This window comes from Drosophila pseudoobscura, chromosome X (genome assembly GCF_009870125.1).
Source record: "Drosophila pseudoobscura strain MV-25-SWS-2005 chromosome X, UCI_Dpse_MV25, whole genome shotgun sequence".
Classification (NCBI taxonomy): Eukaryota; Metazoa; Arthropoda; class Insecta; order Diptera; family Drosophilidae; genus Drosophila; species Drosophila pseudoobscura.
In genome coordinates this window covers 6762707-6778368 of record NC_046683.1, presented here as the reverse complement: position 1 = coordinate 6778368, position 15662 = coordinate 6762707, and the positions used below count along the sequence as shown (strand labels likewise).

General features: G+C 42.0%; 1 protein-coding gene across 1 annotated transcript; it reads right to left on the bottom strand.

Moving 5' to 3' along the window:
* Positions 1-3974: 3974 nt before the first annotated feature.
* On the bottom strand, positions 3975-14761 carry Atg5 (autophagy protein 5). The gene is made up of 6 exons (XM_001355109.3): positions 14496-14761; positions 14330-14429; positions 14153-14258; positions 13859-14084; positions 13608-13713; positions 3975-4899 (listed from the first exon to the last, which is right to left on the bottom strand). The coding sequence occupies exons 1-6, from the start codon at positions 14646-14648 to the stop codon at positions 4781-4783; spliced, it is 810 nt and encodes a 269-aa protein (XP_001355145.1). The 5' UTR covers positions 14649-14761; the 3' UTR covers positions 3975-4780.
* Between the last annotated feature and the right edge of the window lie 901 nt (positions 14762-15662).

Sequence of the window (15662 nt, the reverse complement as noted above, 5' to 3'; positions counted from 1 at the left end):
ATATATATATATATATATATACATATATGTCTACACGGATTAATATATATAAATATATATTTACACCCCAAAACACACGACAAAAAAGAGAGCCAGAACATTAGAGATATATACATACATTATATGAATAGTTACGGAATTAAATTTTAAAGTTAACAATAATTATATACCATATACATATATACAATATATTTATATACAACGACAGAAGAAACAAAAATTAAGATGGAAATGTTTTTTTGCGTGCAACAAAGGGATATCTTTTTAAGGAAATGAAACCTATTTAAATGCCTAGATATATATACATACAATATATATAAAAATCAGTATTTTTATATATAACATTTGACATGAGAGCAACAGCAACAATAACAATAATTGTAACATTTGTGACCACAAACAGCAGCAGCAACAAACAGGAGAAAGAGCCAGAAAAACTACCAACAAAATAATTAAAAATGAATTGATTAAAAATTAACAACTGAAATTGAAAAAAAAACTTACAAAAAAAAAAATTGAACTGGTTTTTTCATTGGATCATCGAAGCGGGGCGATATCTATGGGCGTGGCCTGGAAATATGCAACCAAAATCCGCATAAAATGCAGAATTTACAACTGAAGGTTCAGAAGAAGAACACTAATGTAGAGTTCGCAGAGTTCCTCCATTGATGGGAACTCTCTTTCTATAATCGATGGATTGGTCGATTCTTCAGATGTCCAAGCTGTTAGTAATCCTTTTTGTAGGTATATCCCTGCTTTATTGGAATGGGGATTTTTCTACGAAAACTATTTCTCCTTTAGTTCAAATTGTGCGTCTGATCCATACAATCCTCTTTTGTCACCTTTAGTTACAGGAAACTAAACCATTACAGACGATTTAATATTCTTATACTTTTACTAATAGATGCTTTATTTATTTGAGCAGTTCTGTACTCAGGTTCTACACCCAGACCCTTTCAGACCCTTCCAATTTTACTTAACGAATTTCAATAAGACCAATGTCTTTCGATTGGGCTTTTTGTTGTAGAAACTTTATCAAAACGAGCCTCAAAATTAATGTGTCACGTTAATTCTAATAATATAAATTGTGAAAAAATAGTGATATCATAAAAATAGTTACTTTAAAGTAGTTCACATAAATTTCAATCATTTATTGCAAAAAAATGGTATTCAGCTGAAGTATTAAATCAAAATGCATCAGTTTTGGGTGTCCTAAATATACTTGAAACATATTAAAATTCTGAAGTCTAAAAATCTAGAAAATGTTCATATGTTCCAAAGGTAGTGAACAAATATTAAAAAAGGTTTAATTAATTGAGACCACAGTCCTAATGATATGTTTGTGGGATCAACCCCTTCATATCCCCATTCATTGGCAAAGATAATCCCCTTAATTTACCACTTTTTTTTGGACTTGACTGATTGTCTAGTTGATAATTGTGTTATCATTTATTTCATATAGTTTTCTATAGTTTTAGAAATTCACTTAGTAGAAAGCAGTGCGGTTGGATTTGTGCATCCGTTGTATAAGTCATTATGAGACTATCTGTACCTCCAACAAAACCATATCATATAGGTGAGTGCTCTAGAGAAATTACTAGCCAGATCCGATGGACAGATCCTGTACTTGATGGATGCCTTAATGTCAAGTGTTTGGATTATTTGGATCATCATTTGTATGATGATTAAGTGAGGTTAGGCGCGCATTCAAAGAACCCAACGCTGTTTGATCTTTCTCGGCACACAAATGTTTTCAATTTCGAATATTCTTTTGCATTGTGACAACGCATACTCATAGGCCAGAGCTTTAAGGCTTTTGAGAGACTTTCACCCACACCCCTATCCACCCTAACCATCCCCCCATCCCCATCGTAGTGATCCGTTCGGTTCCGTTCCGTCCCAACACGACTTGGTTCTGGTCAAATCGCTTGGCACATTTTGGCTATGCTGCCGCAGCGGGGTATGACTAAGCCGCAAATTCTATAATGATCGTATTTTTAAAACGTTTAAAAATAAAGTGCTCTCGTTTGCCAATGTGTGCGCCAATCACGAGCCCCGAGACACCACCACAAATCAGCATCAGCACCACGAGAGCCACCAGCACACCAGCACACCAGCGCACCACCGCCGCCGCAAGCGATCGAGAGGCATACTCATTGTTTTTTACGCGACGTTTTTCCTCTTTTTGCATTGTACGATTTCTTGGGATGAAAGCAACAACAAAAAAAAGCCAACTAAATCCCCGAGCATAGAGTATCCACAGTCAAAGCGATCGTTGCCAAAGAATTTTTGCGACATTTTGCGACCAACAGATGGACGGACGGCCGGCGGGACACACGTGCGGGAGGGATACCCCTACGTAGGGAAAAGGTATAGCAGCGGGACGGATATCGGGATTCGGATCGTACCGTATCGGATCTGCATGTGATTTTTTCGTTCAGGTGATCGTTCCCACGTAGTCAATGATCTTAGAATGGGTGGGAAACAGAAACGTTGAGATGTGGAGGAACACGGTTGGCGGATAAACAAAATGGTGGAGGGGAATGGGGAAAAGTGGAACGGACGGAGTAAAGGGTACAAAATCAAAAGTGAGCAATTGAAGGGAGTGAAACATGAGGGAAGCGAAAGTGAAGAGTAAAGCAGTGCGACGAGGAACTGTAAGGTGTTTCACAGAGAGAAGATGAACAGGAAGATGTGGAATATATAGAAGTGGAACACTCAAGGAGGAGAAACATAAGGAGCCTACAAGGAGACAAATAGGAAGTTAAAAATATGACCGGTGACGGACAAATGGAAAAGGAACAGACGGAACGAACTGAGTAGGGGCACGGAGACAACGAACAGGAGGCACGGGGAAGGCGAACGAGAGGAAGTACAGAGGTGGGCGTGAAATTAAAAGGAACGAGAAGCACGGGGAAATGTAACAGAGACAGATAAAAAAGCCACACGTGAAAATACCGTAGCAGGGGAACGGAGGGAGTGGAACAAATTAAAGGAATGGTAAACGGTGAACGGTTTTCGAGTGGGGGAGTAACCGCAGAAAATTGCAAAATTTCGTTTATTTTCGTTTCGGTTTTGCTCTCCTCGTTCCGCGTTGCCGTGTCAACTTTTTCTCGACGTTTTTTTTATATTTTTGTTGTACGGCTACTGTACCTGTTGTTGTTGTTGTTGTTGTAGATCCAAGCCACGTGACAATTTTCGATTGCTCGGATGTACCCCACAGAAATATATATTTTGACTTGCATCAACGTCAACCGCCGCATCAGCATCAGCATCCACAGGGGGCATGCAGCCAAAGTTTACAAAGTAACGCAGAGAGGGGACGTGGGATATGGTACGTGGGACGTGACACCTGAGTCCCAGTCTCGAGTGCATTGCAGATGGCGATCGTCTATTTCTATATACATAGCTATATGTACATACGAGTAGTACCTATATGTTTTATATTGTTTGTTATTGATCAAGCAGGTTCTGGTTCTTTGATGTGATGTGATGTGATGTTGTAACCAGGGGAACCATTGTCGAGCGATTTCACAGACGATCGTGACATAATCTGTTATATGAATTCCTACATTTCGCGCAGATTCTTGTTAAGAGATTGTGAAATTCTGGTTAACCAGAGGTTCTAAAGGTTGCTGTTGGTATAGGGCAAAATACCTTCTAGACGATTGTTTCCCATATCTATCGTGGTATGAAAAACTTCTGCTTATTGCGAGTAGAAACTCTCATACCCTACAGAGTATATTGATAGATTCAAACAGAGCGAAGATCAGCAATAAAATCAATCAGATTTCCATCGATACTCGAAGCCTTCTTTGAAAGAGCTATCGTCCAAGGGATCCATCAATGTTCTGGCCACAGTCTAGCGGATCCATCAGCTCCATCGATAAGGGTAACTACCCAGCAACAGTCTCTAACCCCCCTCCCACTCCCACCGATTTGAACTAATAATTCATATGAAAATTGACTTTAAATTTGGCTTTGCTTTTTATCAGATTTGCAGTTTATTTTTGGGCCCAGACAAACGATACAAATAACAATCGAATAAATCATTCTCGAGTGCGAGCAAAAGCGTTAACTAATTATAGATCAGGCAGCCCATGGTACGGTTCCTCCACTCTACTGACAGTGTCAAATCGATGCTCTTCAAATAAGTTCGTGGAGTGGCAACAAAACAAGATCATCGATTTTGGGCCTTGGCTAAAATATTGTGCAAGGTCCGCCCAAAAGCCCAGACCGAGACCGAGTAGAAGCCATTCCAGACCCAATTCTGTCCCGTTCCGTCAGTCACTATCTTGACAAACGGATAAATCGAAATTGATAGCTGAAAACTTTCTGTTTGTTCGCTTGTTAGTGCAAGGGCTTGACCAGTTTCCGGCGGCTTATAGATATCTAATAGAAAATGATCGATGAACGATGAATGCTAGATCTTCTCCAGTGGCCCGATCCATCCATCCATCCATCCATCCGTGACTATATGTAGTTGCAGTAATCGTTTTGGTTTTCGGTTGCTTATTGTTTGTGGCTTTCATTAAATGCTAGGGTCATAAATATTACACACTTTTTGCTTAGAAAACTATACATACATGGAGGTGTATACATATGTGTATATGTGTACAAATTACTATATAAATCGATCGCATTGGATCGCCCTGGGAACGCTGGAATCGAATATGGGTGAAAAAAAAACACCATAAATATACATAAATATATGGACTGGGACAATACGAGTTCGAGTATATATATACACACACACACACACAAAGAGGAAAAGTTATGGCTAGACATCCTTGTAGTCCACAGATAAATGCAGAAAATTGTCTGGATAGCTCAGGTGCTCGGACATCCATTGCACCTGTGTCTCCTCGTGCAGATCGATTCCATGGGTGCGAAATCCAACTGAAAATATACAATAATATAGATGAATATACATATGTATTGGGACACGAACAGGAAATATATGTACATATAGGAGGAAGCCACACTCGATTTTGGATACTCTTTATTATGATCCCTTTCAAAGAAAACATTTCAGTCTCTCTCGCTCCTTGGATTAGCATAAACATTTATATATAGAATCTGAATACCAGGTATCTTGATGACGAGGCACGGGTGCCTCCACATAAAACCTTCCAAAAGAAAGCTTCTTCTCTATAAAACTGAACCGATCTTCAATGACATTTCTTAATTTATATTTGATCTACATATAAAAGCATAATAATATTCCTTTTAAGATACCGACGGATACTGTCAATCGATAGTGCCAAACGGGTGAGGCAGTGTCGGGCCTCTAGACAAAGGCTTACTACCCTAGGCATAGGAATTAATTATATAAGTGATTTGCAATCAGTATTTTCATTAATGAGAGAGACAGGGTAGCGCTGATCGTAGTCTTAATAAATGCAGCCTATTACATGCACATATATTATAATGAATGAGATCAGACAGCGATTACTTCAACGAGACCTGATAACGATGGGTTATTCCTCACCCTCACCCTTGATTTGCACCCTTCACTCGATTCTCTCCCTCTGCCTCCCGATCATGATTGACAAACGGTAATCCATAAAGATTAGGCCAAGATTCGAGTCCCAGGGAGCTACAGTTCATTCTGAGTTAAGAGAGTTGAGAGTTCTTCAAATTAGTTTCGCATGGAAATCAAAGTTTGCTGCGTTATCGACAAGTGTTAACGGCAGTCGCCAAGAGTTTGGCTGAACAGTTCAAGAGAAATTTCGTCATTTTTAATTATAGCATATGAACTGTAATTATAGATTGCCGATCGGCGATTGTCGATTCTCGATTTGAAGCGATAGCCGATTCTCAATTGCCTGCAAGTTGCGCAGAGTGCGTCCCGTCCCGTCACGTCCTCCCACACCACCCATCGAAAGTTTTTTCTACTTTTTCTAGTAGGTACTTACTAGTAGGTGCACACACATGTATGCTTGCTTATACGGCGAGCAAGTCCAAGTCGTAGGCCATATAATATATGTTTAAATATAGGAGTATCGTATACGTATAGAGAGCAGGTTTGTGGTGAGTATTTCTACTCTGATAATGATAATGGCTGATTACATACAGTGGGAGGCGAATGAGTGTTGGCCGGAGATAAGATTTGTGCAACGGGGCGAGTTCAAGTAGGGCGCATACGCATACGCATACGATATGATACAATATATGTATGTACTATCGTACTCGTACTGGTACTCGTATTCGTATTCGTATTCGTTCGTGTTCACCATTCCATATTATTCCGATTCTGCCACCGCTACAGATTAAGATTCAGTAGCGGTGGCAGGGCCAGGGGCTGTGGCTCTGGCTCTGGCTGTGACCAAGTCACGAGTTTAATGACCAAGCGAATGATGGCGCTACCCAAAAAATACGAGTAGTATAAATAAACGGAATCAAATCGCGTTCAAGTGGACATATGGGAAACAAATCAAATCAGTAGATGGGCGGAGTATTGGTTATGATCGTGGGATTCACAGGGTATCCACCATGTTGGGATCTATAGGTTTGAATACTAGAAGGAAGCACTCTTCATGGGTTGTAGATCAAAGGATTTAAATATGTATACGTAAATATTGAGATTTAATTTGTATTCGCAGTAAAATAAGCTTTAATGGATGAAAACGATCGTTGATATTCCGAATTGTTTCGTCGTTTGAATGGAAGCGAATGATTTAAATGATGCTTCGAGTATGGGTCATGGAATTCATAGAAAATCTATTCAATGAATCAGTGCCATTGAGACTTAATATATGAATTTGAAAGGCAATCTCATCTTTAAGAAATCATAAATATTGTCAAAGGAATAGTTGAACCAGTACCTTGGACAGCAGACAAGCCCCAAGGGAGGTGTACTTAGAGGGATATTTATTTTAAATCTTTGAATCTTTGTTCTAAAACCACTTCAGATCGTTCCTATTGTCCAAAACCAAAGAAGAAGCCATCAAATGCTCGGTGAAGACAACCCCATTCCCCAGAGATCATAAATCATTCGAAAGAAGCCAACCTGAACGATATAAACTATTAAACTAAAGATCACCGACGGGAGACAAAACCCCATAGACATGAGTACTTATATAGATATAGATGTTTTTCTTTTTGGATCTTGGCGACAGCCAACACAACCGAGAAATTTCGAGAGGGCCGGACCCCAAAGAGGGACCGAGGGAGAGTGGCGCCAAACCGTCTGAAAATTTATTGATCCCATTTTTATTATCGTCAACAGCCCAACGGTGTGGGGGGAGCGGGAGAGAGAGAGGTGCCTAGGGGGAGCTCATAGCTCATGCCTAAAAATAAACCATAAACGCAGCCGAAACTGTTGAATGTTGAATTACTCCGATAAGGAGAGCGCCCAATCATCATAATCATTTAATAGATTGTGTTCCGTAGAGCCGTAAAATGTGCCCCGCGAAACACCCGATCAACCGTTCGTTTCAATTCCAAACGTTTCGCGTGTCATCTAATCTCCACACTACCACTCCCACTCCCACTCCCACCGTACCCGCTGCCGCTGTTCTACCCCCTCCCTCTCTCTCTGAGAAAAGAAACTTGCGGTTCAGTGACGCCATTAAAAAGTGCCAGTGAGAAACAGAGGAGCCAAACCGCTAATCAATTTTTATGCACAATACTCGGTAGGAGGGTATGTTGTATTCGCGCAAAGGTCTGTGCCAAAGAAAGCAAAAAAAAAGATAGGGAAGTGCACACAAAAAACACCTGCAAATCAATATAAATACCAAATAACTCTAGGATGAACAGAATGAACAGAGAGCTGTGTGTTATTGGTGGAACAAAAATTCATAGAATTACATAATGAAATCGGTCAATCAATCATGAAAGAGAATGGAACCCCATAGCATCCTATCCAGTAAATCGCCTCCAGTACCGGGTATCCAATTGTCGATGCACTTGACCACAGCGTTGACTCCGTTTTTGTTGTTGTTTTTTTTTTCTTCTTTGGTTTCTTATGCAAGCCGTATTCGCAGGGGAACGGGTAGTAGGTGGGGGGTTTAGCTGGTATTAATTTCAATTATAATTTCGGTTTATTTTCATACAGCAACAATGTCAACTGGGGGTCTCCGCGCAGCGAGAGTAATGAGAATAAAAACTCGCTGACGCTGCAGGTTGGGGGGCGGGAAAACGAGGGACACACACACACACACACACACTTATACACATAGATAGCACTTGACGATCCGATCCGATCCGGATCCACCAGACAAAACAAAACATTGTTGCAATCCGAGAAGAGTGAGAGAAGCGAGAAGTGATGGAATGTGCACCAAAACAGAGTTGTATGCAACTTAAGGAAGCTCCAGACAGAAAGAGACATAATGATCTCCGATTACTGGAAGACGTCTTAAGAAGAGGCTAAAAATACTTTGAATCATTCTCAAATTTTAAGTGTAAATAGGAGTAAAAGCTTGGAAATCCAATGATCCAACTTTACAATCTGGGGATGAATGTCCTCCATCGGTATTCCATTAGGAAATTAAGTTTTCAAGAGATCTGTAAAACCAGAGAGGAAGGTATATCCGATTCCACAAAGGATATAGCCATGTCCGCCGTCTATCCTGCCATTCTCGAATTCACAATCTTCGAGGTAATACATTTTTGATAAATACTCATCTGAATAGCGCAGAAATATGGGATTCAAATGGGATTAGGATGGATTGTTCTTCTGTAAACCATCTATCAAATGCAATATGGCTTCCAGGCAACGATTAAGGGTTCCCAAAAGTTCTGTTCTCTCAACGTCCGATTGAATGACTTTGATTGAAATGGAATTAATCGGTGGCGCGCCCTCACCCACCTGATGCCCACCTACAGGGGTTGTGTACACACAGCTGCTGCTGCTGCATATTAGCCCACCCAAAAACTAAGGCGTGGCATGGGCAATTGTCACACAACACACACACGCACACACGGACACATGGATATGCACAAAAGAGATGGCAGGGCAGGCGCTGTTCTGCGCTGTCTCCTTCCCGCTTGCAGGTTGCCATTGTGTTTGTCTGATTGACGAAATGCAAACGAAAATGTGTCGAAATGGGACTAAGCAAATGCAATAAGTGAGGAGTGCAAACGAGAGAGCCAGCACGAGAGAATGGTAGGGGGTAAGGGGACGAGACCGACCAACAGTTGCCATAAAGAGATGCAAGAGAGCCAGGCACAGGCTGAGGCTGAGGCTGAGGCAGAGGCTGAGGCAGAGAGTGATAAACATTGAGGTGCGATTTCCGTGCGCCGCCGTTTCACTGGAGTTCTCGCGCACTGCCTGCACACACAAGTAGGATGAGGAGGATGAGGAGGATAAGGAGGGTAGCAGCAGCAGCAGCAGCGGGAGGTGGGGGCAGGAGATGAGGTGTGGAGTTTGGGGGTGGAGGTGAGACGAGGCGAGGTGATGGCGAAGGTGTAAATACAAATAAGCGGAGGTGATATCTCAGAACTTCCTTTTCACACATTCGAAAGAGCAGCACCCCACACAAATTCAAACACCCTGCACACACACACACACACACACACACACTAAGGGGAGTATGAATAATAGCAGGTGAGGTATTCCCGCTCATCGAGTGGCATAATTTGTTACTCCCTCTCTCTCTCTCTCTTACTCTCTGGCTGTGTGCATGCAAATCTCGTGAGCGGACTCTTGGGGAGCGCCTCACCTTCTCTTGAAATACACTTTTGCACACAGATGCACAGGCTCATGCACATTTGGCGTGCAGTTGGCGTCGCTGTCGGCACGCCAACGCCACCAAAAAAAAAAAAACAACAAAACAAAAAAAAACAAAAATGTGTTGCTGTTGTTGCTGCTTTCCGGTGAACAGCAGTGAGAAGAGAGAGAGAGAGAGAGCGGGAGAGATCCGCTGCTGCCAAGCGCAGTGCGCAGCCGGCGGCAAATCATGAAAGCGCCTCCTCAGACGCACGAACCAGCAGCAGCGGCAGCGGCAGTGGCAGTGGCAGCGGCAGCGGCAGGAGTAGAAGCCAGCGATGGCGAGAAGTTAGAGGAATGGGGGAAGCAAGGGAGAATGTAGAATGGAGAACAGTGAAGGAAAGAGAAGGCAAAGGCAAAAGCCAAAAGAAATGCGTTTCTTTTATTTTTGACGCGTCTTAGATTCTCTGCCGCTGCCGCTGTCGCTGCCTACCTCTGCCACTGCCAGGGCTCGGCGTCGGCGTCATCATCATCATCATGTTGTTGCTTTTGTAGATTTTGTTTTTTTGATTCTTTTTCGTTTTTTGATTTCTTGGAATCGTATCTACTTTGAACCTTCCACGTTCCCGAACACCGCCGCCCGAACCGACCAAAGCGTCCGACGATCCCGGTACCGGTGTCGGGGAGTGCATTGTATATTTGAATTTCATTTCAATTTAAATACAATTTTCTATGAAAATGCACGCACTACAAATACGTGCAATCGTTACCATCTCCAATCCCCGACACACCGCCCCCCTCCCTCCCACCACCGCCATACAATCCACGGGCCTCGAGGCACCCCAGGCAGCAACAAATTGATCATGTTTTGAATGCATTTCTGTTTGATTTGAGTTCGGATTTGTGTATCCGTGAATGCAAAAGATGTTCGATAGAAGGGAGAAAAATATCTAGAAAGAGGGGATGGGGTGGCATGGGGAAGATATGGAATATACTGAATATTCCATTTTATTTGTACTCAAATTGGGACTGCAAATAATTGATCCTGCAGATGAGAATCTTAGATCTGGGAATTGGTTATGAATTACATTTGTTTCAAGGTCTACCAATTAAAGATCTGACACACCATATTACACAACAAATATGGACCTAAAAGCCCTGAAAGTTTTACCAACAAATCGAGAAATTAGGGAGTTTCGCAAAAAAAAAACTAAGATATTTTAAAGATGATATTCTTATAAGCAGCAAGAACAACAGATTAAGGATGCCTGCCAATATCAATAAATCAATATCCTTGGATGATATGAGGAATACTACTCTAACTGCAGTTTATGGTAATGGAAATAATACATATATCTAATCCTATAGTTGCATGTGTTCCTATTTTCTGAAATATATTTTTGAAGACAGTGAATACGAAAAAAGGTTTCAATAAATGAAAATCGACGGAACTTGCGAAGTCAAATATCCTTAGAATATAATCTTTTAGAACTCTGCTACGATTCTTACTCTATGATGAAATATATTATTTAGAAACAGTGATTAAAAAGCTGAAAAACTTTCCAAAATTTGAGAGGTTAAGATTTGTATATTTATTAAGTGAATTCAAATTTTTCTGTGTGGACATCATTTCATCTTTATACACCTTTCATACCTTAAAAGGATCGAAGCAAATAAAATAAAATTCGAATCTTTTGAAGTTTTGGAATAATTTGTCTTGTTTGCATCCAGATAAATGGGAAATAACCCACTGACAGACTTTACAGATCCTAGTATCATTAAATATCATTAAAAGAATGACTAATAAAGAACGGAATATCATGAATAAACGTTATATATCCAGTATTAGTATTTTGAGAAGATATATAGAGAGATACATATGATGCCAGATACCACTAGATACTCATTCTTATGGACATCAGCCCTTCAAATTGTAAAAACTATAATTTTTAACCCAGAAATATAGTTTTGATATAACATACACCATTAGGTTCCCACTGTATACCCTATGCCTGTATTCCTTCACGAAAGCTTTTAAAAAACAAACCCAGCATTATTTAAATACCCTTTCACAGAACCTTTTATTACAATTAAAGGATCATTGCCTCAAAAACCAAAGGGATTGAAATTTTGACCAAAAATATAGTGCAGAAAGTATCCCTCTAAGTGTTTCCGCCTCTACGTAAGCCCCAAAATGCTTCTATAAAGATTGACCTGGGCTTAACTTTTTAACCCAAATCCCCGTCGATGCACGCAATAAATGATGCTGATCCCCGATCCCATGATTGGGTCTGAGATTGGTATAGGAATGGCCAAAGGAATGCGTATAGGTATAAGGATACGTTTTGGTGTTGCATTGGCCCACACTTAAGCCAGGCGTGTTGAGGAGCTGTGTGTGTGTGTGTGTGTCTGCATCAAGGACACAGGCAACGGGAGAGAGAGAGAGAGGGAGAGGGAGATAGTGTGTGCAACATGTGGATGGATGGATGACCTTTGGGAAAATACGTGTTGATCGATGTTTGAAACTATGTACTTGCTCTCGCTCTATCCCTCGCTTTCTGTGCCATTTGTTTAGAGTTCTCGAAGAAGACCCTCTCACCTTTCAAATGTGGAAATTCCTTGGATCGAGAGAAGGCCATAAGCATGCAAATAAAAATTTCACACCTTGGCCGAAACGAACACAGGAGGGTGCTGCACTGAGAGGTGCACTCTACTCGGCTGCACTCAGCGCTGGATCGTCGTCGCAGACATCTGGGGAAATACCCAACCTGCCCGAAACATATGGACTCGAAAAAGAACCAAGGATCTTAGCCGGCCGATTGTCAATGAATAGAGCGACAGAGTGAGATAGGGAGAGAGCGCGGCCGAGGACGAGGCCGAGGGCGAGGGCGAGAGAGATCTTCTTGACCAAGTGGTTCCTGAAAAATCTTCACAAAAATACGTATATAATTCTTAAATCCCAGCCGCAGGTATTTAGTTCCGCCTTTTGTCTGTCTTTCGGAATTCCCAATGCTATTATTGCACCTAAGCCACTGCCAGCCAGCGCAGTGGCAATGGCAGTGGCAGGAGGAGGAAGAGGAGTGGGAGTAGGAGTAGGAGTAGGAGTAAGAGTAGGAGGAACATACACCTTTCCATCTCTCTCCCTCGCTATGTGTATGCCATCTCGCTCTTGATCATGCTATTGTCGCCGCGGCGCCGCAGGTCAGGCCAGGCTGCTGCTGCCTCGCTGGCTGGCTGGCTGGAACCCAACAGCGATGCAACGTGCTCTATGCTGCTGCTGACGCTGACGCTAGAAAATCCACACGCACTTTTCATTGTACTGAATAGATTTTTCATTCGTTTTGTCTGCAGGCTGAATGGTCGCCCGAAAACCAGCCCAGCCGAACACTTGGCCGAATAGTTTTGCCCAAAGGGGAATTTGAGGAAACCTGCCTGGAATGCAGGCAATAGCTATAGCCCATGTCTATTCTGTATACCCCCGGGGGCATTGTTCCATATACAAAAAGAGAGGAGAATACACTTCGTTTTTTTTTTTGTTTTTGTTTCGCTGAGACATTGATGAATTGAAGAATGATTGCTGCAGTGTGCTGCAGGGCGGATCGCAGTCGGCGACTGAGAGGCACAGACGGTGCGGTGCGGTGCGGTGCGGTGCGGCAAGACACGGTACGATACGGTACGGCTCGTTTGTGTTATTCAATAGAAAAATAAATAAGTCAGACAGACATGCACTTGGCCGGGCCAGACTGACTGGCACCTTTTCCTTAATTTCTAAGAGACGCTAGGTCTGCTTCTGACAATAGATGAATGCTGCACAGATACACAGATAAACAGATATAGGAGATGCAGGAGAGACCGAAAGAGATGCTGAGACGAGATGCTCCATCGCCTCTTGCATTTAGAGTGCCTGTGGTAATTGATAGCCGGAAAATCCTAGTGTGCAGACTGGACTCACCCGCTTTGCGTTCAGGTGTTGATAATTCGGCCATCAGGTCGGCGAGGCTCTTCTTTTGTCCACTTTCGCTTATGGGCGAGATCAGTTTTTGCGTGTACGTGAAATCCTATTAATGACCAAGCGGAATCCATCAGTCCATGAAATCGAAATGGATGGTAAAACACACACAATTGAATTGAATGCAACTGGACTGAACTAAACTGAACTTAAACTCAAGGGTAGGTCCAATTCCTTCCTCCCTTCTCACTCACATCATCGTTGTAGAGGCGAACGGGAATGTTTTTGAAGGACTCCTGGTCGCCGTACGGCTCCATGAGTCGTCTGTTGACGGCCCAAAACTGATCGAACTTATCATTGATAAGGCCCAGCCAAAGCTGATTGTGGTCTTTCTTTTGCATGGCCGAGATGACCAGACCGCGATGTTTCAGCACATCGGCCTCCTTCAAGCAGGACATGTAGTGCGATTCCAACAGCTCCCTGCAAGACATAATATATACGGAAATGGTTAGTGGCCATGGCGCTGTGGCAAAAGCTTTCGCGTATACTTTGAATTCATTTTGACCAGCGTCTCCTCCGGGAATTTGGAAAAGTGTATTGTCAGACCCCAGGGCGTGCAGTCCTCCTCTGGATGCAGCAGATCGTAGAGCACACCTAGGACATACAGAACAGCATTAGTTTGCAATAGGAGTTTGGGCCAAGAGTCTGTCCTCTGTCCTGCCCACCAGTTGGATAGTGCAGTCGCAGCGGTATGCCATTGTAGTCGAACCAGACAGCACCATCCTGATGCTCGGCGGCAATGTAGCGGGTGAAGTACTTTCGCACCTGTTAGGGCAAGGGTTTTTAGTGGCAATTGGAATGGCAATTGGATGAGCGAACGCTGTGTGTTACCTTATCGGTGACCAGCGGCAAGTAGCTGAGGCGGGAGACCATCAGGTAGAAGGGCTCTGGCTTGATGCCCACTATCTCGTCGCGGTCCGCCTGGAAGCAGATGCCAATTTGACCCTCCCATATCATGCGCAACACCTCGCGGTCGTGGGCCATGGCTATCTTTTGCTTAAACTTTTAATTATTATAATTTTTTTGTTTTTGGCCTCGAACCAGTATGACCGCGGATTTATCGATCAAATATACCGTCCGACCCTCAGAAATATACCGAAACATACCGCATCATTTTTAAAATATACCGTAAGCGGTCACCCTGATAATAGAGATGGCATCAGTACATCGATATGGCACTGCTGGCGGTATCGATATATCGTCCACTAACGCGTTAGTGCTGTTTAAAAAAACTATCTTTTTAATACAAATTTTATCTCAACTAAAAAATTTAAATTATCCAATTGCATTTATTCTACTATACATACTATAATAGCAAGCCATTTAGCGAATGATGTTCATAACCATCCCAACTACATATCGATGTCGATCAATTGCAGCAACCAGGGTGACCATTTACGGTATATGATATACTTTTATATATATCTTGATATCTTGAATCTTAAATTTCATTTTAAAAAGTATATTAAAGAGCATAGGGTATAGAAACTCTCAATTGTACTTCGGTGCATCTCTAATTCCACTGGATTGCATTCATATCGTTGTCACTCATTCACTGTCAAACAATTCGAGTTTTGGCGCGCAGCTCTAGGGACTATCCAGTCGATATTATCGATGGCCAAACTGCTTTCTTCAAATCGGTTAATACTCTATTTTTCGCTCTCTTTAAACCGGGTTTGAAATTTAAAAACCAGCAGTTCAAAAAGTGGATTTTTTACACTGCCGCTTCTATGGGGCTTGCCAACAAACGTACACATTTCCCCTTCAGGTGTCGCTTTTGATAATTACATAGAAATGTAATTAATATGTAGCAAATGTGTAGTTAGATTCTAGTCGCTATGTAAATTGTTGTTGACCTTTTATGTTTAAGCCTTATTTTATAAACAATCAAACAAAAAAGTGTCTAGTGCTGCATTCCCTAGCCTAACTAGTAATATTCAACCGAATATCAAAACCGAGGAATATGATGAAATCATGAAAACTAATTATGTTAGGTAT

Bases quoted from the DNA above. Each gene is read 5' to 3' on its own strand.
- Atg5 (XM_001355109.3), bottom strand. From the start codon at position 14,648: ATGGCCCACGACCGCGAGGTGTTGCGCATGATATGGGAGGGTCAAATT. The intron at 14,430-14,495 runs GTAACACACAGC...TTGCCCTAACAG, and splicing joins TGCCGCTGGTCACCGATAAG to GTGCGAAAGTACTTCACCCG. The intron at 14,259-14,329 runs GTGGGCAGGACA...TGTATGTCCTAG, and splicing joins GCGACTGCACTATCCAACTG to GTGTGCTCTACGATCTGCTG.